Source organism: Saccostrea cucullata, unplaced genomic scaffold (genome assembly GCF_032062105.1).
Source record: "Saccostrea cucullata isolate Sc308-1 unplaced genomic scaffold, CSIRO_AGI_Scuc_v1 ctg1369, whole genome shotgun sequence".
In the NCBI taxonomy this organism is placed as follows: Eukaryota; Metazoa; Mollusca; class Bivalvia; order Ostreida; family Ostreidae; genus Saccostrea; species Saccostrea cuccullata.
In genome coordinates this window covers 37532-64571 of record NW_026930557.1, presented here as the reverse complement: position 1 = coordinate 64571, position 27040 = coordinate 37532, and the positions used below count along the sequence as shown (strand labels likewise).

The 27040-nt window shown below is 38.2% G+C and overlaps 1 protein-coding gene across 1 annotated transcript in view; it reads left to right on the top strand.

Annotated features, from left to right (window-relative positions):
• LOC134229057 (dynein axonemal heavy chain 1-like) overlaps nucleotides 1-27040 on the top strand; it is a 33595-nt gene that overhangs the window by 2908 nt on the left and 3647 nt on the right. Inside the window, 51 exon segments of the mRNA XM_062710759.1 lie at nucleotides 31-283; nucleotides 395-552; nucleotides 704-918; nucleotides 1237-1404; nucleotides 1541-1671; nucleotides 1950-2100; nucleotides 2337-2391; nucleotides 2394-2502; nucleotides 3455-3683; nucleotides 4127-4246; nucleotides 4410-4492; nucleotides 4631-4772; nucleotides 5171-5326; nucleotides 6908-7106; nucleotides 7261-7373; nucleotides 7640-8158; nucleotides 8316-8543; nucleotides 8831-9010; nucleotides 9414-9715; nucleotides 9872-9985; nucleotides 10242-10332; nucleotides 10484-10581; nucleotides 10840-10945; nucleotides 12182-12295; nucleotides 12918-13067; nucleotides 13207-13293; nucleotides 13500-13606; nucleotides 14170-14249; nucleotides 15027-15118; nucleotides 15212-15366; nucleotides 15591-15768; nucleotides 15991-16185; nucleotides 16433-16552; nucleotides 18885-18917; nucleotides 19412-19570; nucleotides 19826-19939; nucleotides 20263-20403; nucleotides 20995-21155; nucleotides 21310-21467; nucleotides 21678-21851; nucleotides 22057-22229; nucleotides 23067-23300; nucleotides 23424-23620; nucleotides 23748-24092; nucleotides 24346-24517; nucleotides 24732-25043; nucleotides 25151-25276; nucleotides 25501-25824; nucleotides 26050-26328; nucleotides 26570-26701; nucleotides 26785-27030. Coding sequence (XP_062566743.1) covers nucleotides 31-283; nucleotides 395-552; nucleotides 704-918; nucleotides 1237-1404; nucleotides 1541-1671; nucleotides 1950-2100; nucleotides 2337-2391; nucleotides 2394-2502; nucleotides 3455-3683; nucleotides 4127-4246; nucleotides 4410-4492; nucleotides 4631-4772; nucleotides 5171-5326; nucleotides 6908-7106; nucleotides 7261-7373; nucleotides 7640-8158; nucleotides 8316-8543; nucleotides 8831-9010; nucleotides 9414-9715; nucleotides 9872-9985; nucleotides 10242-10332; nucleotides 10484-10581; nucleotides 10840-10945; nucleotides 12182-12295; nucleotides 12918-13067; nucleotides 13207-13293; nucleotides 13500-13606; nucleotides 14170-14249; nucleotides 15027-15118; nucleotides 15212-15366; nucleotides 15591-15768; nucleotides 15991-16185; nucleotides 16433-16552; nucleotides 18885-18917; nucleotides 19412-19570; nucleotides 19826-19939; nucleotides 20263-20403; nucleotides 20995-21155; nucleotides 21310-21467; nucleotides 21678-21851; nucleotides 22057-22229; nucleotides 23067-23300; nucleotides 23424-23620; nucleotides 23748-24092; nucleotides 24346-24517; nucleotides 24732-25043; nucleotides 25151-25276; nucleotides 25501-25824; nucleotides 26050-26328; nucleotides 26570-26701; nucleotides 26785-27030 — 8678 coding nt within the window.

The window sequence follows — 27040 nt, the reverse complement described above, 5'->3', positions numbered from 1 at the left end:
AAAATCAAGAATCATTACTAAACATTAAAGGTTCCCGTCCTGAGCTCCCAGGCCAGTACTGGATTCCTCGAGTGAGGCTGATGTTCAAAGGAGAGGATCCAAGAGTTTTCACCAGGAGAGTGGTGGATGCCTTCAAATTGAGAAAAGAGTCTGAGGCATTGATTCGTTACAACCTGTATGTGGACTGTATGCCAATGGAGGGAGTGGGTGAACTTGACCAGGCCTCGCTGAAAAGGATGATAGAGGCCTCCAGGGATGTCCGGGGCCTCAAGGCAGATAAACAGTAAGTAACTGCCAGTTATCCTTATTATAAACCAGCCAGGTGTATTTATACCTGTATTAAGAGTAACGAAGCTTACAGAATGATGTTATATTGTTGTTGTTTTTGTTGCAGACTGGACGATTACCTTCAGGTTCTGGAGAAGGAGGTCAACATTGATTTTTGTCGCTCCATGAACAGGATTATTTTTGACAAGACGGTGGAGTCTGATCCGTTTACATTCGGATTCGTTACACAACCAGGAGAACCAGAGAATGTGGTCGCTGAGAAGGGTAGGTAACTCGTTATTCTGAGGAATTACACTGCCTTACACACTGTATTATCATCCTCACTCTTTTTAAGTGCTCTTTAAGAATTTGATTAAAATATTGACAATTTTTTTATTGGAATTCTATGTATTATAATGATTCCTTCCTTTGACAGGTTGTATCGTTGACATCCCTGAGTACCCGTTTGACAGTCAGTACGACGACTTCACGTTTAACTCGCTGTTGACCCGCGAGGAGAGTATCTCGGCGATTGGGATGGTCAGGACGGAGTGTAACAAGGTGGTGGTCATGTCACTGTTCCACATCCCCACCACCAAACCCATGAGGTTGGAGGAGTTTGAGCAGACCCAGGCTCAGGCTACTTCACAGGTACAGTAATAAAAACATTATCATAAAAAAACAGTTTACAGGCACAGGCCACCTCACAGGTACAGTTATAAAGAACCATAAAATACTGCGTTCAGGAACCACTCATTACAGTAAAATTAAGAGCATTAAACTTGTTTAGTGAATGGTATTTCTCTTATATTTTAAATAATGAATTTTAAGAAGATGAAGAGGTAGACTCTCTCATGAAGATTTTTTAAAAATATGGATGAAAATGTGAATCATAAAATTATTTTTTTGTACAAAGTATAATTATTGACCAACAATTTATAGTAAATACAAGCTGTAGTTTTGTTGCAGGTTTCACTGTTCCTGAAGGACAGCTGGATCAGCACGCTGAGGAACGCTATCAGGACCTCCCTCCGAGACGTTGGCAAGGGCTGGTTCAACATCCACGAGAAAAATTTCCAGGTGTATGAGATTTCCAAACTCAAAAAGCTCATGGAAATGGTCAAATTCATCATGCAGGTAAATAACGCTTTGTATTACACACTACAGTAGTTTATCTGGTTCTTTCTGGTAAACTTCTTTGGAAAGAAATTGAAATTTTACTCAAGTCCACCTAGCTGGAATATAGATTCTAATGAATGATTTTCTTTGCCAGGATTCTATGCGCTACCTGATTCAGGACTCTCTCGTCAACTTCACTCAGATGATCCTGGACGCTAGCCACTCTACACTGAAGCTTCAGGAGGACTTTAAGTGGGGAGACGATCTCATAAACAGTACCTATAAGTAAGTAATGTCTGTAGTAGAACCCGCTCATATAGGCCGAATAAATGATAGTACTGGTAAGACATATCTTATTGGTAGTATCAAAAACAGTAAGTTCCACAGTAAGTTAGCATGAACAAATTAGTGACTTAAAATTTTCTGAGGTTTTCACTTCTGCAAAATTCAGAAAATGGATGCATGTTTTGGTTCTTTGGATTGCGTTGACATTTAATCTCTTTGATCAATTATTTATGTCTTACATATTAAGGAAGTTTATAAACTTGTACCTTTTTCTTCAGACCCAAGAGGAACGCCCTGTTCCTGGTGGACCTGATGCTTGACAATCAGGGGGCCCACTACAGCACGAACCTTAACAGTTTTGAGACCATGTTAGTGGGGCTGTTTGATAAGGCTATCGGCTCCACCCAGAACGTACCCCAGCTGGAGAAGGTAAGATCACAGCTCAGGGACGGGTTGTTTTAAGGAAGATTAATAGAGATATCTTAATACAAGAGGTGAATTTGTAGCTCTGTGAATTAGTAATTTTAAAACTTGGGGAATCCTGTAGAGTGATTGTGTTAATGGTTCAAGTCAGTATTCCTGAATTCAATGTATTTTGACAAATGAACATTAGTACATAACATGTATTTCAGTCTTTGTAGATGTTTAGATTGCTATACTTGTAGTACATATTGGAGGATATTTTCTGGTCTGGGACCCCCCTTTTGGAGTCGGTGGGAGCCCCGTTGAGAAGGAGGCCATTAACCAGGCCCTGATCCCAATGAAGGCATACGCCAGGGAGTACGAGAGACATCTAGAGCTGATGAACCTGGACATCAACAAATACATAGCGTAAGTCAACAAATACACAGCACAAGTCAACAAATTAGGGCTGTCACGGTTAACCGAAAACTCGGTTAACCGCTCCGAAATGGCATTCGGTTCGGTTTTTTATCTATAATACTAATTTGTTTGCAACACGCGTTGTGATTGGTTGTTTATTTCAATGAAGGGTTCTTTAACCAATGAAAATACAGGTAACATCGAATACATGTAAACATGGCATACACATGTGGAAGGAAAACCAAATCACAAGTAATTGTTTAGTCAACCACGTCCCCTACTTTCAAAAACGTGAAGTATTCCCACACTTGTGATTTGGTGATAACTCTAGTCAATAACTATATTTATTTTATTTTATTTTAAACAAGAAGTTTATTACTTTGTTATTTTTTGTTACATTTAACAACTTGTTCTGTTGAATAAAATGGATAGAAATTTGTGTCCAAAATAGTACTTTCAAAATGTCCTTAATCCTTATTATCCTTTGATATATATAAAGATGTTTTATTTAAATTCTCAAAATGAAAACCGAGGAAAACCGAGTTTATTTTCGAGAGACCGAAAAATGTCTGAACCGTGGCAGCCCTACAACAAATACATAACTTAAGTCAACAAATACATAGCGTAAGTCAACAAATACATAGCCTAAGGACAGGTCCTTGTTAATTACAATGTTAATGTGGTCATAAGTACAGAATGTCTGATATTTTAGCCTCTTTTGAAAAAATTAAACTAGAGAAGTATTCAGTGGAACATAGGTTTGTTTACATCAGAATGTACTTATCTGCAATTTTTATTAGAATCTGATGTTAATTAAAAGTTTTTAATAGGTTTTTAATAACCTTTTTTCGACAGTGCAACATCCTTTGCTTTGACAATGAATCTTAATTTTTTAGGTTATTGCTGTGATTTAATCAATGACTTTGATAAATGTATCCTAGTAATACTTTTATTTTATCAGTGACTATGAGAAGAAGGAAGGCACCACCGCGGTGGAGGTTAAACAGGAAGTGGAAATGCACCTTAAGGAGAAGGACATTATTGAGGCCACGATCCCCAGTAACCTGGTCATCGGTCCATTCTGGGTCAACACCGAGTCCGTCCGACAAACTCTGTCCAAAAAAAGGAAGAACCTCAGCAATGCTATGTTAGAACTGCTGGCCAGAAAACTCCGCGCTCAAGCCGACGATGTAAGTGTCTTAGTTACTCTTTGTTAGAACTGCTGGCCAGAAAACTCGGGGGTCAAGCCGACGATGCAAGTGTATTAGTTACTCTGTGTTAGAACTAATAGAATAGAAACTCCGCTATCAAGCTGACGATGTAAGTGTCTTAGTTACTCTGTGTTAGAACTAATAGAATAGAAACTCCGCTATCAAGCTGACGATGTAAGTGTCTTAGTTACTCTGTGTTAGAGCTTCTACTTTAGAAACTCTGGAGGCAAGGTAGTTCTTCGCTGTGATTTAAACTTTTTTTATGTGGTTTTTCATTGACTTCTTTCTGTTTGGTGAAAACGTTTAAGTTGTATTAGAACGTTCTGATTTAATGACAGCTTGTGAGGAGATCAGTTGTTCCTCTCTTGTTGTGAGTATATTTCCCTGGTATAATTATATGTTCTGTTTTTTTTTTATAACAGGCCTGTGAGGAGTTTAAGGAGATCAATCGTAAGCTGTACAACAAACCAAACTGTGTGGAGGAGTTATCTGACATGAGGGAGTGGATGAAGGGGATTCCCGAGAGGCTCCAGGAACATCAGGTACAGGCCACTTTAAGGCTATTTATAGAATCCTGTTGGTAGTAGTCAAATATCAGTGTTGTTAAAAAGAAAACTGTGTTTTATAGTCCTACCTCTGATCTTACTATATGTACTTCATATGAAATCTGTAAAATATAATTCTGATTTTATTTTTCCTACGCAGGAGAAAATTGACAAAGCCATGGATGATTATGAGCTCATAGAAGAGTTCTACTACAACTTGTCTACAGACGACTTCAATGCCAAGTAAGACTTTTATTACAACCTCAGATATTAGTCTGATGATAAACTGATAGATATAGATTTAATTACACAGATTGCCGAGAAATATATACAAAGTCATGTATAATGTCTATTTTATCAGTGAACGTTTTCTGTTTATAGATGGACAGCGATTGGCTGGCCCCACAAGATCGAGCGCCAGATGGAGCAGACCTATGAGCAGCTGGATCAGGATGAGGAGCGATTCCGTAAGCTGCAGGGATCTGACCAGGCCAACTTCAATGACCGACTGGACACACTACAGGTTAGGGGCAATAACAACATTCAAATCCAGTGTACTGGGGGGTTTGTAAAGAATTAAGGACAGATGTTCCTTAATAATTTATAAATTTTTCCAAGATTTTGTCATTGAAGTATTGTTACTTAAACATGTTTTCTCACAAAAAATTGAGGTACCTTACCAGGCATTTGTGCAAGAGGGTAGTTTTTCTTATATAATCCTTTTGGGAAAAAAATAATTTTCCAATATAATATTTTCTAGTGTTTGGATTTTTTAAAGACGTTTAGAAACTGGTTTTGACATCAGAATGTAATAAAAATTTTGAAGATATACAAAACAGATATTGAGGAACATCTCGTCTGACTTTAAAGAAATATCTATCTGTATTGGACGGACCTGTGTAATGTGACGATCTGTTGTAGATGGTGGTAGCGGGTATGGCGGCATACACAGACATCAGTAAGGCCCACGAGATCGCCAACGAAGTCAGGAGGGTCAACAAACAGCTAAAGGAGGCCCAGGGCCTGGCCCAGACCTACAATAATAGAGAGAGGCTGTTTGGTATGCCTGTCACTAATGTAAGTACCCCCGCCTCTGTCGGGACTTGATGATGTGCCTATAATCCGGTGTCAGGTCTTAATTTTCAGGGGACCCCGTCCGATCTCAGATTCCTTTCCAAGGGTGCCTGGTTTTGTCTACTGTCATGGCAGATGTGGCTTTTTGTGGCTTATTTTAATCCCTTATACTTAATAATAATTTATTTTTTTATCTTTAGGGGTAGCCTTATAATGTAGTTGTATTTAATTTAGTTTTTCGTAACATTAATTATTAAACATAAACACAACCCTCTCTATTTTTTGGTATCATTAGGATAGGATGCAAAATCATAATGGGATTTATTGAGGGTAGGGACTTAGAAGTATCAAATGTATCTTAATTAAGGGACTTAAAAACTTGTAAACATGGAGAGAGGGGTTTATTTGGTTGGTGGGAAGAGTTGTTAAGGTCTAGACTCATAATTCCCCTTAACATTTAGTTTGGTAGAGCAACTTAAAATATTTCTCTCAAAAATTGAGACAATAGTAGATTTTTAGTTATGTGGGGCAATTCCTTATAGTAAACAAGAAAAAAAAATGGTATTTATTAAATCTAAATTCTTGTACACTCAAAATTGGACAATCAAGAAAAACTTCAGAATATAAATTGGCCACAACTCTGTTTTAATCACTTTCCTTTACAAACTTGTTCATTTTTTTTGGTCATTTACTTTTAATATGAAAAAAGTGGGAGTAAAACTCGGCAATTTTTATAATTGATTTATTTAATTTCTCATCATTGTAATAAATTATATACTAACTTAGTAATGACCTAGAATACATACATTTAACATTTCTAGGTACAATGTACTGATAGTGTCAATTTTAGTTTATATATTTTGATGAAATATATAACACAACACCCTCAGTCATTTTTGAACCACTTTTAACCCTTGTTGCTGATGAAATGTCTTGTGTTTTAATGCAGTATGTTGATATTTTCTTTGGCTTTAGCATGTTTAGTTTTAAATTATCAATGAATTAAATGGCTGTGATAGTCCTTTGTTAGATACACAAAAGTTATAGACTCCTGCCTTTATTAATGTAGATTAAGCATTTATTACATGTATTCCTAAAGCTTGTTTTAAGACCGTAAGATTATTACCAGTGAAGATGAAGCATGAGCACTTGTTTTGATATTGAGCACATGTATACATGTCTTACTTTGTTTGATTTTAATTCATTTTAAGTAAACAACATTTAGAAATCCTTGTTTTGAAAATTGTTACAAGATACAGTCATTTTTATTTATTGAGAAGTGATTAAGTGAATGTCATCATCCTTGTAAATGAAAAAAAATATACATAGCTTTCCTGCATGCATTCTCTAAATAAATATTTTAAAATTTGATTTATTATTGGACATAACGGAATGAATGAGTATTGAACATCAGCTTTATGTTATGTTTATCAATGATGACTGTATTTTGTGAGAATTTAGAAGAATGTCTCCCTGTAAATTACCTCCCCTTAGTTTGCATGATGTAGTTTGTTTATTGTTTTTACAGAGCACACTGTATTTTATGTAGATGTGATAGTTGCAGCTTTGCATTTGTCATTATAGTACGAAAAGCTGTCCAAACTTGTTAAGGAATTTGAGCCGTTCCGTAACTTGTGGCTGACGGTTTCTGATTGGTTACGTTGGCACGAGAGTTGGATGAATGATCCGCTGAACGCAATCAACGCTGAAGAGGTGGAGAAAAACGTCAACGACGCGTTCAAAACGATGCACAAGTCCGTACGATTCTTCCAGGAGATGCCCAGTAAGTACTCACAGTCTCACTGAAACAACAGGTAAAATAAAATGTAATGTATTCAGGTAAGTGATGATAACATTTATTTGCCTCTATCATCTCTCTCTGTAAATTAGTTCTAAAGAGTGTGACATGATTATAATAATATGACCATTGTTTGTAGATGTCCAGTTGGTGGCCTCGGAGATTAAGGGCCTTATTGAGGACTTTAAGCCCTACATTCCTCTGATTCAGGGATTGAGGAACCCGGGAATGAGAAGCAGACATTGGGATCAGGTACAAGATTATTTATCTGTAGCTGGCTTCTGGCATAGCTGTCACTTATAGATAGACTGTAGTATAAATGTGAATTTGGTGCCTGGCAGCCATTGAATTAAATTGATTTTTTTTTACCTTTATTGGTAATTTTCCTAATGCTGTTTTGCTTCAGTTCCTCACAAACTATTTGCATTTAAAAGAGATGGCATTCAGAACAATTTTACCACACTGATTGTCAAATGGTCATTATGTGTTTACATTATTTTGTATATTTTTGACTACAGTTGTCTAATGACATTGGATTCCCTGTGAGACCCAAGGCTAACCTGACCTTCAGTAAATGTCTGGAGATGAAGTTACAGGACCACATGGCTACCATCACCAAAGTAGCTGAAGTCGCCGGGAAGGAGTACTCTATAGAGCAGGCCCTGGACAAGATGGAGAAGGAGTGGGAGAACATTAAGCTTGAGATCAAGCCGTACAAGGACACAGGTACCTACATGATCCGGACCTCCGAGGAGACCTCTCAGTTACTGGACGACCACATCGTGATGACCCAGTCCATGTCATTCTCACCCTACAAGAAACCGTTCGAGGACCGCATCAGCAGCTGGGAGAACAAGCTGAAGACAACCCAGGACGTTCTGGATGAGTGGATCCAGTGTCAGAGATCGTGGCTGTATCTGGAGCCCATCTTCTCCTCGGAGGACATTAACAGACAGCTGCCTGTGGAAAGCAAGAGATACCAGACCATGGAGAGAATCTGGAGGAAGCTGATGAAGACCGCCAAGGACAACCCACAGGTAGATATTTAGGATGTTGTGATGTGTTTCAAAATCTTCAAGGCTAAAGGCATGAATATACCTCCAGTCTATGTAGATATTTATAGATTTACATTTCTGTCTCTTCTGTATTGAAATAGTGCTGAATTTAAAATGACATCTCTATTGACATTGGTAGGTTATTTCCCTGTGTCCAGACAACCGACTCCTGGACAATCTGAGGGAGTGTAACAAACTCCTAGAACAAGTACAGAAAGGTCTGTCTGAGTACTTAGAGACCAAGAGGAACGCTTTCCCACGATTCTACTTCCTGTCGGACGACGAACTGCTCCAGATTCTGTCCCAGACCAAGGATCCCACAGCTGTACAGCCTCATCTCAGGAAATGCTTCGAGAATGTTGCTATGGTAATGTGTTTATTATGAAATTAGTTTATACTGCTTTGATAACAATGTGCCAAATGATGCCATCATTTTTTTTATCATATAAAGCATTAACCTCCACTAGTGGAAGCTTAGTTATAATAAACATTTGTTTTTGTAACTACCAGTACAATTGCTGGCTTAAGACTTATGTTCCTGATATGCCTTTGTGTTGTTCTTGTTTAGTATTTGTCTGTGCTGTGGTATTAGTTTTCAGATTTCCTGACCCCTTTGTCTGCGGTATTTGACATTGACCGTTATTCTGTTTACAGCTGAAGTTTGAGGAGGATCTGAAGATCACCAGGATGTACTCGGCTGAGGGTGAGGACGTGGCCTTCATGGAGACGCTGTACCCCACAGGGAACGTGGAGGACTGGATGTTAGAGATCGAGAGGTGCATGAGGGAGAGTCTGAGGATCATCATCAGGGACTCTCTCAAAGACTACAAAGAGGTAAACACGGATTAGGGGAACATCTCAAACATCAATATAGTTAATGATGTAAATAGGGACTCACGCAAAGACTAAAAGAGGTAAATTCACTCACAGACTACAGAGAGGTAAACTCAAACATAAATATAGTCAATATCATAAATAGGGACTCTCTCAAAGACTAAAAAGAAGTAAAACACAGAGAAAAGGAACATCTCCATAATCGATATAGTTAAAAGCATAAATAGGGACTTCCTTAATGACTATAAAAAAGATGGAAATTCCTTAGTGATTTCATATGGTCAGGAATTGTCTAAAACTAGAGTATGCATTGAGAAAAAATATTTATGATGCAGGTATTTATAAAATAAAAGGACAAAAACCTTTGACAAAATTCCATGTTAAATGATATTTTTGTGTTCAGACAAAGAGAACTGAGTGGGTGTTGAAGTGGCCAGGTCAGGTGGTGATCGCTGGGTGTCAGACGTACTGGACCTCCGAGGTGACCGAGGCGCTGGAACAGAACTGTCTGAAGGAGGGCTACGAAAAACTGCTGAGTCAGCTGGACGATTTACGGAACCTCGTCAGGCTCGACCTGAAGAAGATTGAGAGGATGACACTGTCCGCTCTCATCGTCATAGAGGTGCACGCCCGTGACGTGGTGGCCAAGATGGTGGAGGAGAAGGTCTCTAACGCGAACGACTTTGAATGGATCAGTCAGCTCAGGTAAAAATGTGTGCTAGAGTATTTACTATTGATAATGGTCTTGTTAAAACTTTAAAAATTGTACTTTATAAACTGTAAAAGGAAAAAGGCCCTTCCTTTAATGTTATAACCTTCCCTGTAGTTGGTACTCTTTTCTATTGGTACTTTGTTATTCAGGTACTACTGGAAGGAGGAGAACTTGTTTATCCAGGCTGTAAATGCAGAGTTTAGTTATGGATACGAGTATCTGGGGAATACACTTCGTCTGGTCATCACACCTCTTACTGACAGGTGAGTGTAAATTATATATATACATATACATATATATATTATGAATATGAATCCTTAGACATCTTGAAGTATTTTCCTGGTCCCTTAGAGTCAGATATTACGAGGTTTGATTGTAAATGTCAACTGAAGGGATTTCATTTTCAAGTTGTATCTGATGATTATATTTAAAGAATTGTATATGACATAAGTTATAAGCTATTGTTAGCAAGGACACTGTACATGTATGACTGTCTCACAGTTTCCATTGACCTTGCAGATGTTACTTGACCTTGACCGGTGCCCTTCATTTGAAGTTTGGTGGAGCCCCTGCTGGACCAGCTGGTACAGGAAAAACCGAGACAACTAAAGTAGGGCACACTTGTATACACTGGGTTATAATGCCAAATTAAAAAATAACACAGGCCCACTTATTTTTTATGTGAATCACAGAAATGGCAGAGCATTATTAGAAATAGATAACTTAGGTACATTTATTTGCAATGCCTGTTTTGTTTGTAGGATTTGGCCAAGGCTATGGCGATTCAGTGTGTGGTATTTAACTGCTCAGATCAGCTGGATTTTATGGCCATGGGAAAGTTCTTCAAAGGTCTAGCCAGGTAGGAGATCAGAACCAGGTCTTTATAACAGATAAACATCAAAGATCCTGGAGAGGGAAATTCAGAAATTTAAAGATTAATGTTGTCGCTTTACATATTGAGAAACACATTTCACAATCACATTTATTAAGCAAATATGTAATTTTACATTTGTTCACAAAAAACACAGAAAATCCCCATTATGTTACATGTGCATACTTTTAAGTTTAAGATTATTGTTGACTGATTTGTGTTGTTAACACTATGAGCTGGTTTCAGTGCGGGAGCCTGGGCCTGTTTTGACGAGTTTAACCGTATCGATATCGAGGTCTTGTCTGTGGTAGCCCAGCAGATAACCACCATTCAGAAGGCTCAGCAGCAGAGGGTAATTCCCTTACCGAGTGATCTCCCTTACTGAGTGATCTCCCTTAGACTAGGCCTGGCTAGGGCTTCCTGCCTCTGTAGACATGCTTGTATTCCTCTGACAGCCTCTGTTAATTGTCCCTGTACCGTGTTAACAGTCTGGTAAACTAAGACATGCGATACCTGGCTAATTTAATGGTACAGGTCTAGTACTAATCTTAGTACACATACTCTCTCTTTATAGGTGTGTGGCTTTATACCCATACTAGTAATGCCATATATTGCCTTTATTTCTTCCAGCTATTTATAGTAACAAGAACTTTATCTTTCAGTATCCTGCTGTTTAATATTATCAGTCTCTTTTGTAGCTAATGATTTACTGTATCTGTACTTATGTGAGCTGGATTCAAATCATGGTCGTCAGTAAAGTCAGTAGTGCACTGACAACTGATTATTTACAGTATGGAAAAAAATATTAAAGCAAGAAAGTGCTTATTTGTGATAAATGAGCATGAAACCATAAGTGGCCAATTTGTTTGATTTAATATAATACGTTTTGTACAATGAGTACACATACAGTGAATCTACCTGAACTATCACTGATCACATTCTCATTCCTCATTCTCACTTATAAAGTTGTTTCCTTGGAAATTATAAAGGGCTTTTTACCGGTAGGGACTGTTGTGAAAATTAAAAACAAAAACATTTCTTTTTATTATGGATTAAATTCCAAGGAAGCAACTCGTAGATGTCTCCTTTGCATGACTTTTGAGAAGTTCCCTGGTGCTTCTGTGGAGGTCACATGACTGTCATGTGCCAGGGGACTTTTCATTCACTTCCTGCCTATTTTTCCCCTAAGTTCTGGTGCATGGGCATGCTTTGATGAGTTCAACAGAATAAACATAGAGGTGCTGTCAGTAGTAGCCATGCAAATTATAACCATACAGAAGGCTTTGGATGCTAAGGTAACCGCGGGCGAACTTAACTCCGATTACGAGCCTTCAGCTTCTCTTACATTCAGATGCAGCAATAATATAATGTACTATACAGCACTAAGTTATTTAAAGATAATTAATCATGTAAATGAACTAATCTTTATGATTTATGTATGAAGATTTAAGTAAGCTCTGACAAGATGAATCCAATTAAAGGTAATTTAGATAAGGATCTCTGAATTTTACAAGCAATGGTAAATGTTTATACCTGTGTGTGCGTGATTCCTGCCTATGCGGTTTTGACTTTGTGTGTGTGTTCGTAGGTGGACAGATTTATCTTTGAGGGGGTGGAGCTGATGCTCAAGCCGTCGTGTGCCGTCTTCATCACAATGAACCCCGGATACGCCGGCAGAACAGAACTCCCCGACAATCTCAAGGTAAGCCTGCAGTTAGTACAGTAAGATCTTCATAACATGCTTCCCTGTGTTAGTCTGATTGTAAACATGATTCTACATTGATTGTTTCTTTAACAGGCCCTGTCTTGGGGTTTTAAAGATAGCCTTCAAGTTGATAGTTTTGAGGTTTTCTTATTTAACAGGCCCTATTCAGACCAGTTGCTTTGATGGTTAAGTCAGGATTGGTTATTTTGATCTTTTCTTTACAGGCCCTGTTCAGACCAGTAGCTATGATGGTTAAGTCAGGATTGATTACTTTGATCTTCTCTTTACAGGCCCTGTTCAGACCAGTAGCTATGATGGTTAAGTCAGGATTGATTATTTTGATCTTTTCTTTACAGGCCCTGTTCAGACCAGTAGCTATGAGGTTAAGTCAGGATTGATTATTTTGATCTTTTCTTTACAGGCCCTGTTCAGACCAGTAGCTATGATGGTTAAGTCAGGATTGAATACTTTGATATCTTCTTTACAGGCCCTGTTCAGACCAGTAGCTATGATGGTTAAGTCAGGATTGATTATTTTGATCTTTTCTTTACAGGCCCTGTTCAGACCAGTAGCTATGATGGTTAAGTCAGGATTGGTTATTTTGATCTTTTCTTTACAGGCCCTGTTCAGACCAGTAGCTATGATGGTGCCAGACTATGCCCTGATTGCTGAGATCAGTTTGTTTTCCTTTGGTTTCTCTGATGCTAGAGTTCTGGCCAAAAAGATCGTCACCACATTCAAACTGTCGTCAGAGCAGCTCAGCTCCCAGGTACGTGTAACACTGATATAGGTCTTCTTACACAACTCCAAGATTATCATATAAATTATGGAGATGATACAGTAAATAATATTGAAATCTTCCGTAAGGTATATATATTTTGATGTCTGTTGTATGGATTTGTCTGTAGGATCATTATGACTTTGGAATGAGAGCTGTGAAGTCTGTCATCTCGGCTGCTGGTAACCTGAAGAGACAGTACCCAGACATGAACGAGGTCAGGCAGCTGGTTATTGCATCAAGATCTATACAAGTCAAATTTTCTTAGTGGTTAAAATTGAAATAAGCAAATTTAAAGACAAAACTTTATAATGACTGTATATATTATATATACTTTTAAGATTCACCATGTTGCCAGTCAAAGTACAAAATGTAAAAGTTTTTGGTTGAGACTTAATTTGTTTGACATCTTGTTTATATCAGGAACTGATTGTATTGAGAGCCATTAGAGATGTCAATGTTCCCAAGTTCTTGGTGGAGGATCTCAAATTATTCAGTGGCATTGTGTCTGATCTGTTCCCCAACATCAAGTATGTACAGCTTTTACTGGTGTTCTCATAATATTGATTGGGAATGCCTCCTAGTTTGTCTTATTTATCTGGATCTTCTTTCTCTTATTCAATGATTCCATTCCTGATTTATATAGAAACATGATTAAAATCCCCTGATTTTGATGACAACAATAATTCCTCTTATTCTTCTATTTTTTCCCCGAATCTAGTAAAAACACAGAGGAGTAAGTCGAGGTCTTACAGTACATTGTAGGTTACAGTACATTGTAGGTTACAGTACATTGTAGGTTACAATACATTGTAGGTTTGACTGTAGGTGTGAAAATAGGATGTAGATATTTGATAAGTTATTCATACTTGTGTGCATTTAAAAAATCTTAGAATAAATACAGATGTTTTATAGAAAAGTTTGAATGAGTTTCTTTCTTTGTGTGAAGTGTGGTATAGAGGACAAGATTCACTCTATTGTTCAGTAATTAAATGCTGTTATGTTAGGAAGGAGCCTATGTGTGAAGTATGATAGATAAGATTTACACTGTTGTTGTATATCATGTATATAATTGTATATGATGTTATGTTAGGGAGGAGCCTATAGACTATGGAGCCCTGGACACCTCACTGAGAAAGATGTGTGTCAAAGGGGGACTCAAGGACGTGGAAGGTAAGGATAAATTACTTTAAAGAAAAAGGTTCACTTTTGCCTTATTTGGCCCTGTGAATTTCTGAAAAACTGAAACCGCATAGTTTTAGTTAACAATGCATTAAATATCACTTAGATCTATGGTGACTGCGTATCTTTCAAAAATGACGTCATTTTCTGGCTAGTCAATGCATTATGACGTCACAAAATGCGTCAATTCCCTCATATTCTGAAAAAGTCTACAAAAACGGCCAATTTTGAAAGATATTTTTCGATATTTAATATAGAGCGCAACCTCTGATCTAAAATATGCAACTAGTAAATGATAGAACTGTTTCTTAGGTTTTATGGACATGTTTGATTATTTAGATCAGAGATTGCGCTCATATTATTTTTCTTCACTGAAAGTACTCAATTATACCTGTTTACCTAAAATTTCAAGAACATTGCAATTTCATAAAGCCAGTTCTCCTAGACCTGGACTTTTAGAAGAAAATTTTTAATAGGATATGAAAGCACCAAGTCTTTATTTTATTTTAATGCTTCAAATAGAAAATCAAGTGTTGATCAATCAACTGGTATATCTACAGGGCCATTTTATGCATAAAGTGAACCAACTTCTTTGCAAACGCATTGCACTTAGTGGTCTCAGAAACTCAGCCACAGTGTCCAATCCTGATCTTAGTTGACTGGATTTAATTAAAGTAGTACTGTTGTAACTAATGTATCATTGAGAATTGTTATAGACCATTCTGTCTGCCTTTTTAACATAGACTGATTATATACTTTTTTCTCCAGGTTTTATCAACAAGTGTATCCAGTTGTTTGAGACCACTGTTGTCCGACACGGACTCATGTTGGTCGGGCCCACCGGCTCTGGAAAAACCAAGGTCAGTGAAACGGTGATTAAAAAAAATCATTTACGTTAATTGGAGGTACCTCACTGCTGTTGAAGTTCTATATTTGATTCTGCTGTTTTTCAGTGTTATGAGGTTCTTAAGAATGCCCAGACATCTCTGAAAGGAGAAATGTCACCGGCGGGAACTGAGTTTGAGACGACCTTGACCTACATTCTGAACCCTAAATCCATCACTATGGGTCAGTTGTACGGAGAGTTTGATCTGCTTACACACGAATGGTGAGGTTTTATGAACAATCAAGTCTCGTGGGTCACTGTGCCTCTTCCAATCTGTTGTACCACTGGCAAATGAATTGTTCTAAGGAAATCAAAGAAATATATTTCTGTTTAATATCCAGATGTTCTTGCAGTTTTGTTTAACCTAGGTTTCTTTGGGTAAGTTTTGTAGGAAATGTTTTGTACACTAGTCCAGACTAACACTGAATAACTGCTAACTTTTCCAGGACTGACGGTATCCTGTCTACACTGATCCGTATCGGGTCTGGAGCTACCGACCCTAAGAAGCGCTGGTACATATTTGATGGCCCTGTTGACGCGGTGTGGATTGAGAACATGAATACTGTGTTGGACGACAACAAGAAGCTGTGTTTGAGTAGTGGAGAGATCATCAAACTGACAGAGGTAGACAGATAAATAAAATGGTTGTAAGCAAGGAAAAAAAGTCTAAGAAATGAAAATTAAGTTAGAGAAATGATTTTTTACAACCAAAAAAATAATCTGAGAAAAACTTGGTTTTCTTAATTTCTCATACCATGAATTCTTAAAAAGTTACAAAAATTTTTTACATATTTTGTTATATATTTTTTTAAAATCAGACTATAAAATAACTTGTTATACCTGCAGCACATGACGATGATGTTTGAGGTGCAGGATCTGGCGGTCGCCTCCCCTGCCACTGTCAGCCGCTGTGGTATGGTGTATCTAGAGCCCAGCTATATTGGTCTGCCTCCGTTTGTGGAGTGCTGGCTCAGAAAACTCCCCGACGCTATCTACCCGCACAAGGAAAAACTAGAGGGACTGTTTGATAAATTCATGGAGGTTTGTATCTGTAAATCTTCTCAATTTGTCAGCTTATTAATTTATCCAAAGTAACTGTTTGGAGTAGCATATTGATTGGATGGCAGGAGGAGTAAAATTATCAGTAGTTTGAAAACAGAGTAACAAGAATTGTGATCATATTTTAAGCCCGCGATCAGATAACAGGTTTATGATATCTATTTTTAGCTCTATGATTTCTGTTTTGAGCTTGGTGATTTCTATTTTTAGCTCTGATTTCTATTTTTAGCCTGCGATCCGGTTTGTCCGTAAGGAGATGAAGGAGATCGTCCCCACCGTGGACTGTAACCTGGTCTTCAGTCTCCTGAAGTTGATGGACTGTTTCTTCCAGCCCTTCGTCCCCCAGGAGGTAATGTCTACCGTGACCCCCACTCTCTCATCCTACCATCCTGTGTGTTCCCCATCCTAAACACCTAAAACCTGTTTGATAGACGTGTGCTCATATTTAAACAAAAATTGAGATAATTTTCTCTTTTTGATGCTGGCTTTATTGAGTTGCAGTATTTCCTTTTGTTTATCAAGGGCTGGTCCACACTTCATTAACTTAGCTCTCATCCACACACACACATTGTCCAAGGTGATTCCTAGTCTACACAAAGTAAAATAAATTCACACTTGTCAACTCTGAGTAAAGTAAATATATGACATACTACAGATAAACTTACTGTAAATACACCATAATCAAGTTACACTGTAAATCCTACAATACAAGTTCTGTCAAATTATTTACGTTAATGATTTCAGGTTGGATACAAAAGGAAATTAAAAAACCTAAAGGACTAAATGTTGTAGATGAAAAAACTTTTTATTGATTAATTTACTCCATGTGGACTGGCCTTAACTTTTAACTCCTAATAATAACTGTAAATTTACAAGTCAATCTTTTGTTTATATTAACATTGCTATCTTTAATCGTGATAATTTTGTTTTCAGAATTTAAATCTTTCTTTATTATTTTGTTTTGTTACAATGGATCCTTCCATGTAATAGCATTCACTTTTATTTTATGAAGTAAACTTGCATGTAAAGTTAATGAATCTTTCTTGATAATTATATAATTATCTATTAATTTCTTATTGATTTGACATTTACATGGAGGGCTCCAGAGCTGTTTTTCTAATCAATTAATCCTACTTCTACATATAACAGCCAGAAAAAAGAAAATGGGTAAGCCATGCATGCCACCTCTGTAACATATTAAGATCTCTGTGTATATATCAGTCTTGTCTTTCTCACAGCAAGGGCAACACTCAATGAGACACAAGGTATCTTAGCCAGTACATGTACTACTATAGGAGTTACTGAACTATACAGCTAGCAAGTCAGGTGTACTGATGTTAACTCAGCCGTGACCGTGTAGGGGACAATGTACCACAGCTAGCAAGTCAGGTGTACTGACGTTAACTCAGTCATGACTGTGTAGGGGTCAATGTTCCACAGCTAGCAAGTCAGGTGTACTAACGTTAACTCAGTCATGACTGTGTAGGGGTCAATGTACCACAGCTAGCAAGTCAGATGTACTGACCTAAACTCAGTCAAGCCAGTAAGTCAGGCCACCACAGCTAGCAAGTCAGGTTTACTGATGTTAACTCAGCCGTGACTATGTAGGGGTCAACACACCACAGCTAGCAAGTCATGTGTACTGATGTTAACTCAGTCGTGACTGTGTAGGGGTCAATGTTCCACAGCTAGCAAGTCAGATGTACTGACCTAAACTCAGTCGTGACTGTAGGGGTCAAGCTAGTAAGTCAGGCCACCACAGCTAGCAAGTCAGGTTTACTGATGTTAACTCAGCCGTGACTATGTAGGGGTCAATGTACCACAGCTAGCAAGCCAGGTTTACTTATGTTAACTCAGCCGTGACTGTGTAGGGGTCAATGTACCAGCTAGCAAGTCAGGTTTACTGACAGCCTGACTCTATAAGGGTCATTCTACCATAGCTAGCAAATCACGTATATTGACGTATGTAATAATGTATGCCAGACCATTTGTACTGTATCACTATGTCTATTTCACATGCTCCAATGTCCAATCTCATATTGGGCTAAAATATCAAGAATACAATCAGCTGTTTCATCTCTAATTTGAAAATTTTGAGCCCTTTAGTTTACATCTCCAATAAGGAACAATGGAGAATATTTTGTAGCTTCATGTAATATAAAATGTCTAACCACTTTATTTGTACATGTAAATGTTTCTTTGCAGCATGTCCAACAAACTTTTGCATGCCTCTGTGTATCCATCACTTTAGTGTATTTCATGTGTAGTTGCAATGATATATTTAGCCTGATATTTATCCCACCGTGGCTCGTATTGTAGCATTATAGGTGTAATATTTGTAGCTGATAAAAAAATCACCAAAATTTGTAGCCAGATAAGAGAAACTCAAGGACTTAGCTAGAATATAAAACAGAGTAACTCAAATAATTTAGTTACTTATTCATTTGAATTTTTCAAATTGAGTTCCTGGATTTTTTTTTGTTTTAAATCATTCATTTATGACCTTGATCATATCACAATTTCTAAATGATCACTTTTCCCTTTATAATTTTCTTAAGCAAATTTTGAAAAAATTGTTAATCTTCCCCCATCCATCCCCAGTCACCCCCACTCACCCCCCCCCCCCCCCCCTCCATTAAGAGTGTTTTAATGGTGCTATTTCTTTACCTACCGTTTGTCAGGGTTTACTTCTGGGAGAGGAGGAGGAAAATAAAGTAAGACAAGCATTGCCTGTATATATTGATACTGTTCTACAGTTTTGTATTGTTAATGTTCATTAAGTTCTACAGTTTTTTATTTTTACTGTTCTACAGTTGAAACCTCTGCGTAACACCTTTATAACATTATTGGCAGAGATATGAATTTTATTTTAGGTTATTTTACATTGTTTATGTTTGATTCAGTGCAGAAGCTTTTTCAAATACAAATAATATAATCATGACAGTGGAGTTGGATTGTTCATAATTATATAGATATTCATTTACATTTAAATGTTAGAAATGATTCCGTACATTGAAAAAATAAATTTTCATTTCATTTTGGAGTATTACTGATTAGTTCATTTTAATTTAATTATTTCTGTAACGTTAACGTAATCAATTTTATTACATTTCTAACACTGATCCATATCATTGATGTCACAATACTATAGTTCTGATGACACATTTACTGCTGTCACTATAATTTTGTGTCCTATCTCTATATACAGGGAGACAAGCCGATTCCCCAGGCTCGACTGGACCGCATCGTGGAACTCATTGAGCCGTGGTTCTTTTTCTCCCTGACATGGTCCATTGGTTGTACCGGGGATAATAACAGCTGGATCAAGTTCTCTAACTGGATTCGTGAACAAATGAAGAAAGAAGGGGTCAGTATATACTATAATGGCTTGTAATTGTATCAAAATCATCCTTCATATTTTTTTCAAAGGTTTTATTTATTTTTTTCTATCCTTATATCTTTGTTATTAATAGTTATACTGACTGTGTACTTTTTTGGTCAAATTTTGGTGAGGAAATTCTAAATGGTATTTTTGGAGGAGTTGTTTGAATGAAATTAAAGCTTCACTACAGATTGAAGTATAAAGAAACTAAATTTCACTTGACTGTCTTGTAATGTTTAGTGTGAGTTGCCATTCCCAGAGGAAGGGATCGTGTACGACTACCGTCTGGATGACGCGGGAATCAGTAGCAGTGAAAACGACGAGAATCTGGACGAGGAAACCGAAGTGAAAAAGGTAAACAAGCGGGGCATGGTAGGTCAGCAACGTCAATGACACACAACTGTACCCCAACAGTAAATGTACAAATCAGTTAAGAATATATATAAAATTTAAAGAAATGTCATCTTTCTTACAGCTTTTTGAGGAGGATACTCTTTTTTTAAAAATAAATTTCTTCTTTTCGAACAAATTGAAAAAAAATTGAGTATGTTAAGCTGCAATGTGTAAATTTCTAGAAGAACAAATCAAGTGTGTGAGTGGAATTTGATTTTTTAACTGTAACAATTTTTTAACAACTTTTGACAACCATGGAACTCCAGTATTAACTTCTGTTATAGGTGGCGTGGAGGAACTGGTTGTATGGTGTACCAGAATTTACCATCCCCGCCGACACCAAGTTCTCAGACATCATAGTCCCCACCATAGACACCATCCGCAGCTCCCATCTCCTGGAGATGCTCCTCAAAAACAAGAAAAAGGTAAACAAACAAAAAAAAAAAAACAAACAATAGAGAATGTTCCTCTTGAGTGCCTCAAAGCTTTGGGCCTCAGTGCATTTATCCGGATCTTGACTGAAAAATATCTTTAAAATATCTCTTGAGATATATCCACAGCATATTATGTTGCAAGGCCAAACTTAATATCAAAAAGAAAAACATGGAAGCTTTTTAAATTGAATTTCCTCTAAAGCTTTATAACAGTATTTATTTCCTATCTAGCTTGTAACACGAGCTATGATTGGTTACAGAGTTGGTTGTAAATTTCCGTACACCCAACTTCAGCCGGGGTAAATAAAAATGTGACTCCACAATGCATAGTTTCTCTATGATAAAAAGCAAATAACGTGATGTCACGATGCACTGTAGTACGTAGTTATATTATAATCGATAAATTGAGACACAGTTGATAAGACTCTGATGTTTACAAAGAATTTTTATGGATACATAGGAAATAAATTTGTTATCCAGATCCTTCGGCCTCAGGGTGTATGGAATAAAAACCTGGGTAAATCCCTGTACACCTTTGATTGAACCTGGATAACTAATAGTATACTGAATTGTTATTTCTAGGTGTTGTGTGTTGGACCAACTGGTACAGGTAAAACACTGACCATTGCTGACAAACTGACCACAAAGATGCCCAAAGAATTTCTCCCAGAATTCATTGTCTTCTCTGCCAAAACCAGCGCTAACCAGACACAGGACTTGATTGATGGCAAGCTTGACAAAAGGTACGACGTGAATGGATTAAAAATCTTGCAATCTCTACATATTTGTTACAATAAAAACAGGCCTGGGAGTTTTTTATTGGCTGTTTTGTTATTTTTGTCATGAAGCTGTTATTTTGTGTTGATTATTGAGAGTAATGTCTACCATTGTTTACAGGCGTAAGGGAGTGTTCGGTCCACCCCTGGGTAAATACTTCATCTTCTTCATTGACGACCTCAACATGCCGGCTCTGGAGGTATACGGGGCCCAGCCTCCAATCGAGTTAATCCGACAGTGGATGGACTTCAGTGGATGGTACGACAGAAAGGCCATAGGTCAGTATCTGTATACACAGGGGTCATATGTTAGTGTCATATTAAATAAAGGTCATAGATCTGTATCATAACAAATAAAGGCTATAGGTCAGTGTCATAATAAATAAAGGTCATAAGTCCATTTTATTACGTAAATTTTGGTCATGTCTGGTATGATAAGGATTAGACAAGATCTGCTAGGTCCTGATGATTGTCCTATTGTTATGACAGGTGATTTCCGTAACTTGGTGGACGTGAACTTCTGCTGTGCCATGGGACCACCAGGTGGCGGTAGGAACCCCATCACCGCTCGACTACAGAGACATTTTAACCTCCTGGCCTTCACAGAGATGGAGGACCCCAGTAAAAGGAAGATCTTCGGAACCATCCTCAAGTCCTGGATGCGTAAGTCTCTCGCATTCTGTATCTGGGAGATACACATAGTTCTTTGTTGAAGAAAAGTTTATTATTTGTCTAAAGTAAGTTTGGTAGACTTAAACAATCTTCTGAAGATTTTAACTGTATGTATTGTATCTGTACAGCTAATAACTCTGCCCAGCACACTGATAAGATGGTGATTTAACTGTATTTATTGATTCTATTTGTACAGCTAACAACTCTGCCCAGTACACTGATAAGATGGTGGAGACCTGTATCGGGGTGTATAACACGATCATCACCCAGCTCCTCCCAACCCCCGCCAAATCTCACTACACCTTTAATCTTCGTGACCTCTCCAAGGTCTTCCAGGGAATCCTCATGATGGACCCATCCAAGATAGAGGTATGTCTTTTACAGTATTATATGTATGTGTTACTTTGTACGGAAATCTAACATGAAAAATACAGATTTGTTAAATATCATATGTATTCATGGATATAAAAAAGATAGGGTCGTGAGATAGTATTTTGCTTTTGTTTATTAGATTTTTTTTACATAAAAAGAATAACTTTTTAAGACAGTTTGAAGCTCTCTTCTTCTACCCATTTTTTAAAACAGTCTGTTCTAAAGCTCTAAAACTTGTACTTAAAATTGATCTCATGACCCATAAATCTTCAAGATAAAGGAAAATGTTCAGACATGCAATTAATGTAATATACAGTCACAGTGAAATATGCATAAGATGAGAGTGTTGTACAGATATGATTTTATTTTATTGTCAATTGAATGGCCTGTTTTGTAACAGACTCCAATTGTAAGTTTGAACATTCATTAGTTTATATTGCCACAGATCTTTTTTATATTGAAGTTCTTTGTTATTTTACATTTTTGTAACATTTGATGTTCTATTTTTTCCCAATGTTGACATAAGATTGATCAAATTGAGGAATTTGTGAGTTATGGTGTTATGCTGTTCTGAGTTTGTCATAGATTTCTGTCAGGATTTGATTAAATCTAGAACTGTAGACATGGTAGACAATGAGACTTATACTTCTCAAAATTAGTTTTATCTGACTAAATAGGACTATAGGACACTTAGTTGTAGATGTATCAAAAATTATTTAGAAGTTTATGTAAATTATTAATTATAATCTAAATACTATTTGACTCGGTTATAGAAGTGTATTGTATACATGTCGTTTAATTCAGATAAGTAATTGTCTTTCCCTTGATTTTCAGTCCATCAATGACGTGTTGAAGCTGTGGTACCACGAGAGCTGTCGCGTCTTCCAGGATCGTCTCGTTAATGACGAGGACAGGAGCTGGTTTGATAACCTCATCAAAACCAACATGAAGTCTGAGTTTAACGTGGAATTTGATGACGTCGTGAAGCAACAACCACTAATATTCGGAGACTTTATGTCCCAGGGCGGCGATCAGAAACCTTACGTGGAGATTCAGGATCATGACAAGGTAACAGAAGGAAAACAGTCATCAACTAATTGTTAGAAGATGGCATTTAATTGTAAAATTACATCAGGTAACCTGCTCTGACAGATTTAATAAATTGAATTTTGATGTTGGTCCTCTCTGTAGATGGTGAAGTTACTGGAGGAGTACCTGGACGACTATAACCAGATAAACACGGCCCAGATGAAGCTTGTCCTGTTTATGGATGCCGTGAAGCATGTGTCCCGTATCAGTCGAATCATCAGACAGCCCCTGGGTAACGCCCTTCTGTTGGGGATGGGGGGCAGTGGTCGTCAATCTCTCACCAGGCTGGCCGCCCACATGTAAGTCAGACAAGTGTCATATTTCCTCAGGATAAATCTGGATCCATGCTTTCATCTGATGAATGTTGTATTCTCTTTTTGTGCAAGCTATATTAAAATGATTGCATAACCAAATTTGTTGTTGTAGCAATGAGTATGATTGTTTCCAAATTGAGCTGGCTAAGAACTACGGTATAGCTGAGTGGAGAGAGGATCTGAAGACGGCGATGATGAAGGCAGGTCTGGAGAACAAGCCCATGGTGTTCTTGTTCAGTGACACTCAGATCAAGTCGGAGTCCTTCTTAGAGGACTTGAACAATATTCTGAATTCTGGCGATGTGCCAAACATTTACGCCTTTGATGACTTGGAGAGTATTTATACAGCGATGAAGCCAGTGTGTCAGGACATGGGATTACAGCCTACTAAGACTAACTTGTTCTCACTGTACACAAAGAACGTTCGCAGTAACTTACACACGGTCATTACCATGAGGTCAGTTGCTTTTGGATGAGGACTGTGTCTTCAATTTATGAACTCTCATAAAAACAGATATAAGGTCAAAAGCTTTGACACACCTAACGGTTGACAAAATTAGAAACATATTTTGTAAAGGTGGAGTCTGTGTTGTTTGTTATTACAGCCCCCTTGGTGAGATTTTTCGCGCTCGTCTGAGACAGTTCCCTGCCCTGGTTGACTGCTGAACTGTTAGTTAGATCTTTTGAGTCTGTATTGTTTGTTTTTACAGCCCCCTGGGTGAGATTTTCCGCGCTCGTCTGAGACAGTTCCCTGCCCTGGTTAACTGCTGTACGATTGACTGGTTCTCTGAGTGGCCGGCCGATGCCCTGAGGTCCGTGGCTCTGCGGTTCCTGATGGACATCCCAGAACTGGACACTACTGACCAGATCATGGAGGGACTGGTAGGAGCAGAATGTTTTCTGTGGTCTTTTTCAATTGATGTTAAAAAAATTAAAATGTATAAACATTTATTTTGAATTGAAAAATAAACAACTGTTACAGTAAAATGTGGATTCTTTAAATAAGACTGTGTCTTTAAAAGAAATTTAAAAAGATTTTCTAATATTCTTAGAAACAAAACATGAACATTTATATTATGTGTTTTTTTCTGTGTAGGTGGTGATGTGTCAGGAGATCCAGATGTCGGTCTTTAACCATTCACAGAAATTCCTGGCCGAGCTTTCTCGTTATAATTACGTCACGCCCACCAGCTACCTGGAGCTGCTGGGAATCTTCTCTAAACTGGTGGGGATGAAGAAGACGGAGCTCAACACGGCGCGTAATCGGCTGAAGACCGGTCTGGACAAGCTACTGACCACGGCTGATGAAGTGGCCAAACTGTCGGCGGAGCTGGAGACCATGAAACCACTGCTGGCCGAGGCGGTGAAGGAATCGGTGGCTACCATGGAACAGATCTCCAAGGATACGGTGAGGGCGGGGCTTAGTTTGTAATTCATAACGTAGTTACAGGTGTTGATGAGTTAAATGACATTGTTAGAGACAGGAATCATTGTTGTATTTTTGTGTGTGTTTAGGTTGTTGCTAAGGAGACAATGGAGGTGGTAGAGAGAGAGGAAGCCCAAGCTACCATTAAAGCTAAGGAGACCCAGGCCATTGCTGACGACGCCCAGCGCGACCTCAATGAAGCTCTCCCAGCTCTGGTAAGACATGTCTAGAAATCTCCTTTTTATAACTGCTAAAGCATACTGCAGAATTACACCATGATATCATTAAGAAGATAGTCACATGGATCTATTGTCTTAAAAATTCTAGTGTAATTTCATTCAATATAATTTCATATTAGATACAAGTTTATTAGAAATTTGAGTTTTCCTTTAGATTTGTCACCTTTGTCACCTACATGATATTTAATTTCTATTGACAGGAAGAGGCTGTGGCCAGCTTGAAGTCGCTGAACAAGAACGACGTGGTGGAGGTCAGGGCCATGACCCGACCCCCAGTTGGGGTCAAGATGGTGATAGAGGCCGTGTGTATCATGAAGGAGATCAAACCAAAGAAAGTGGCTGGGGACAAACCCGGAGAGAAGATCAATGACTTCTGGGACCCGGGCAAAGCCCTGCTGTCTGACCCGGGCAAATTCCTGGAGAGTCTGTTCAAGTTTGACAAGGACAACATCCCTGATGATGTCATCAAGAAGATCCAGCCCCTGATAGACAATCCGGACTTCACACCGGCTGCCATTGCCAAGGTGTGTAGAACCACTATATAACAAGCCAGCTGATTGCTTTCACTTCACCTCAGGTTTAATCTGCATTTACACGAGAGAAATCAAGAATCAGAAGGCACTCATTTACTGTTTCAAGATATTAGCAATGCAAATAGCTGCATATCTTGGAATGATTTTGTTAAGCAAGCCTGTTGAATGACGTACTAGTAGTTTTCTGTAGACTGTTAATTGTTAATTGTTTTGTAGGTATCCAAAGCCTGTACCTCTATCTGTCTGTGGGTCAGAGCCATGCACAAGTACCACTTTGTAGCCAAAGGTGTGGCTCCCAAGAGAGAGAGGCTGGCCAATGCCCAGGCCGAGCTGGCGGAGACACAGGCCATTCTAGAGGCGGCCAAGATGAGGCTCCACGACGTACAGGAGGGGATCGCGACGCTTCAGGCCAAGTACGAGGACTGTGTGAGGAAAAAGGATGAACTGGACCAGAAGTGTACTGAGTGTGAACAGAGGCTGGTCAGGGCTGACAAGGTACCATCACCTCTACACAGGATTTAGATGTCTCTGGCTCCCAACTCTATATTCTAAGATTTCTTATACAAAATTACAGATCCTTGTTTTTCCCCTCACTTGGATTTAAACTTATTAAACTTCATCCAGAAAATCCATTTTAGTTTCAATTAAATTAAACTATTAAACTTGTTTCAAAATGTGAGGGCTGAAATTTCAAATAGAGAAAGTTAAGTTGATTGAGACTTCTGATTTATTACAGCTGATTGGTGGATTGGCGGATGAGAAGGACAGATGGAAGGAGTCGGTGGAGAAACTGGAGTCCATCATTAACAACTACGTGGGGGATGTACTCATCTCCTCCGGATACATCGCTTACCTCGGGCCCTTCACTGTAAGATCTTATCACAACAGAATAAACAGTCATATAGTGGTATCTTAGATTTATTCAGACTGAAAGTAAACTTTTGTTTTTAGGGTAAGTACCGGTCTGACATGCAGGAGGAATGGGTGAAGAAACTTGACGAGAACAAAGTCCCTCGTACCGGGGAACCCACCCTCATCGCGACCTTAGCTGACCCCGTGAAGGTCCGCAGCTGGCAGATCGCGGGGCTCCCCAAGGATAACCTGTCTGTTGAGAATGGTGTTATTGTGAAATACTCCCGTAGATGGCCTCTTTTTATTGACCCCCAGGGACAGGCCAATAGATGGGTCAAAAACATGGTGAGGTTTA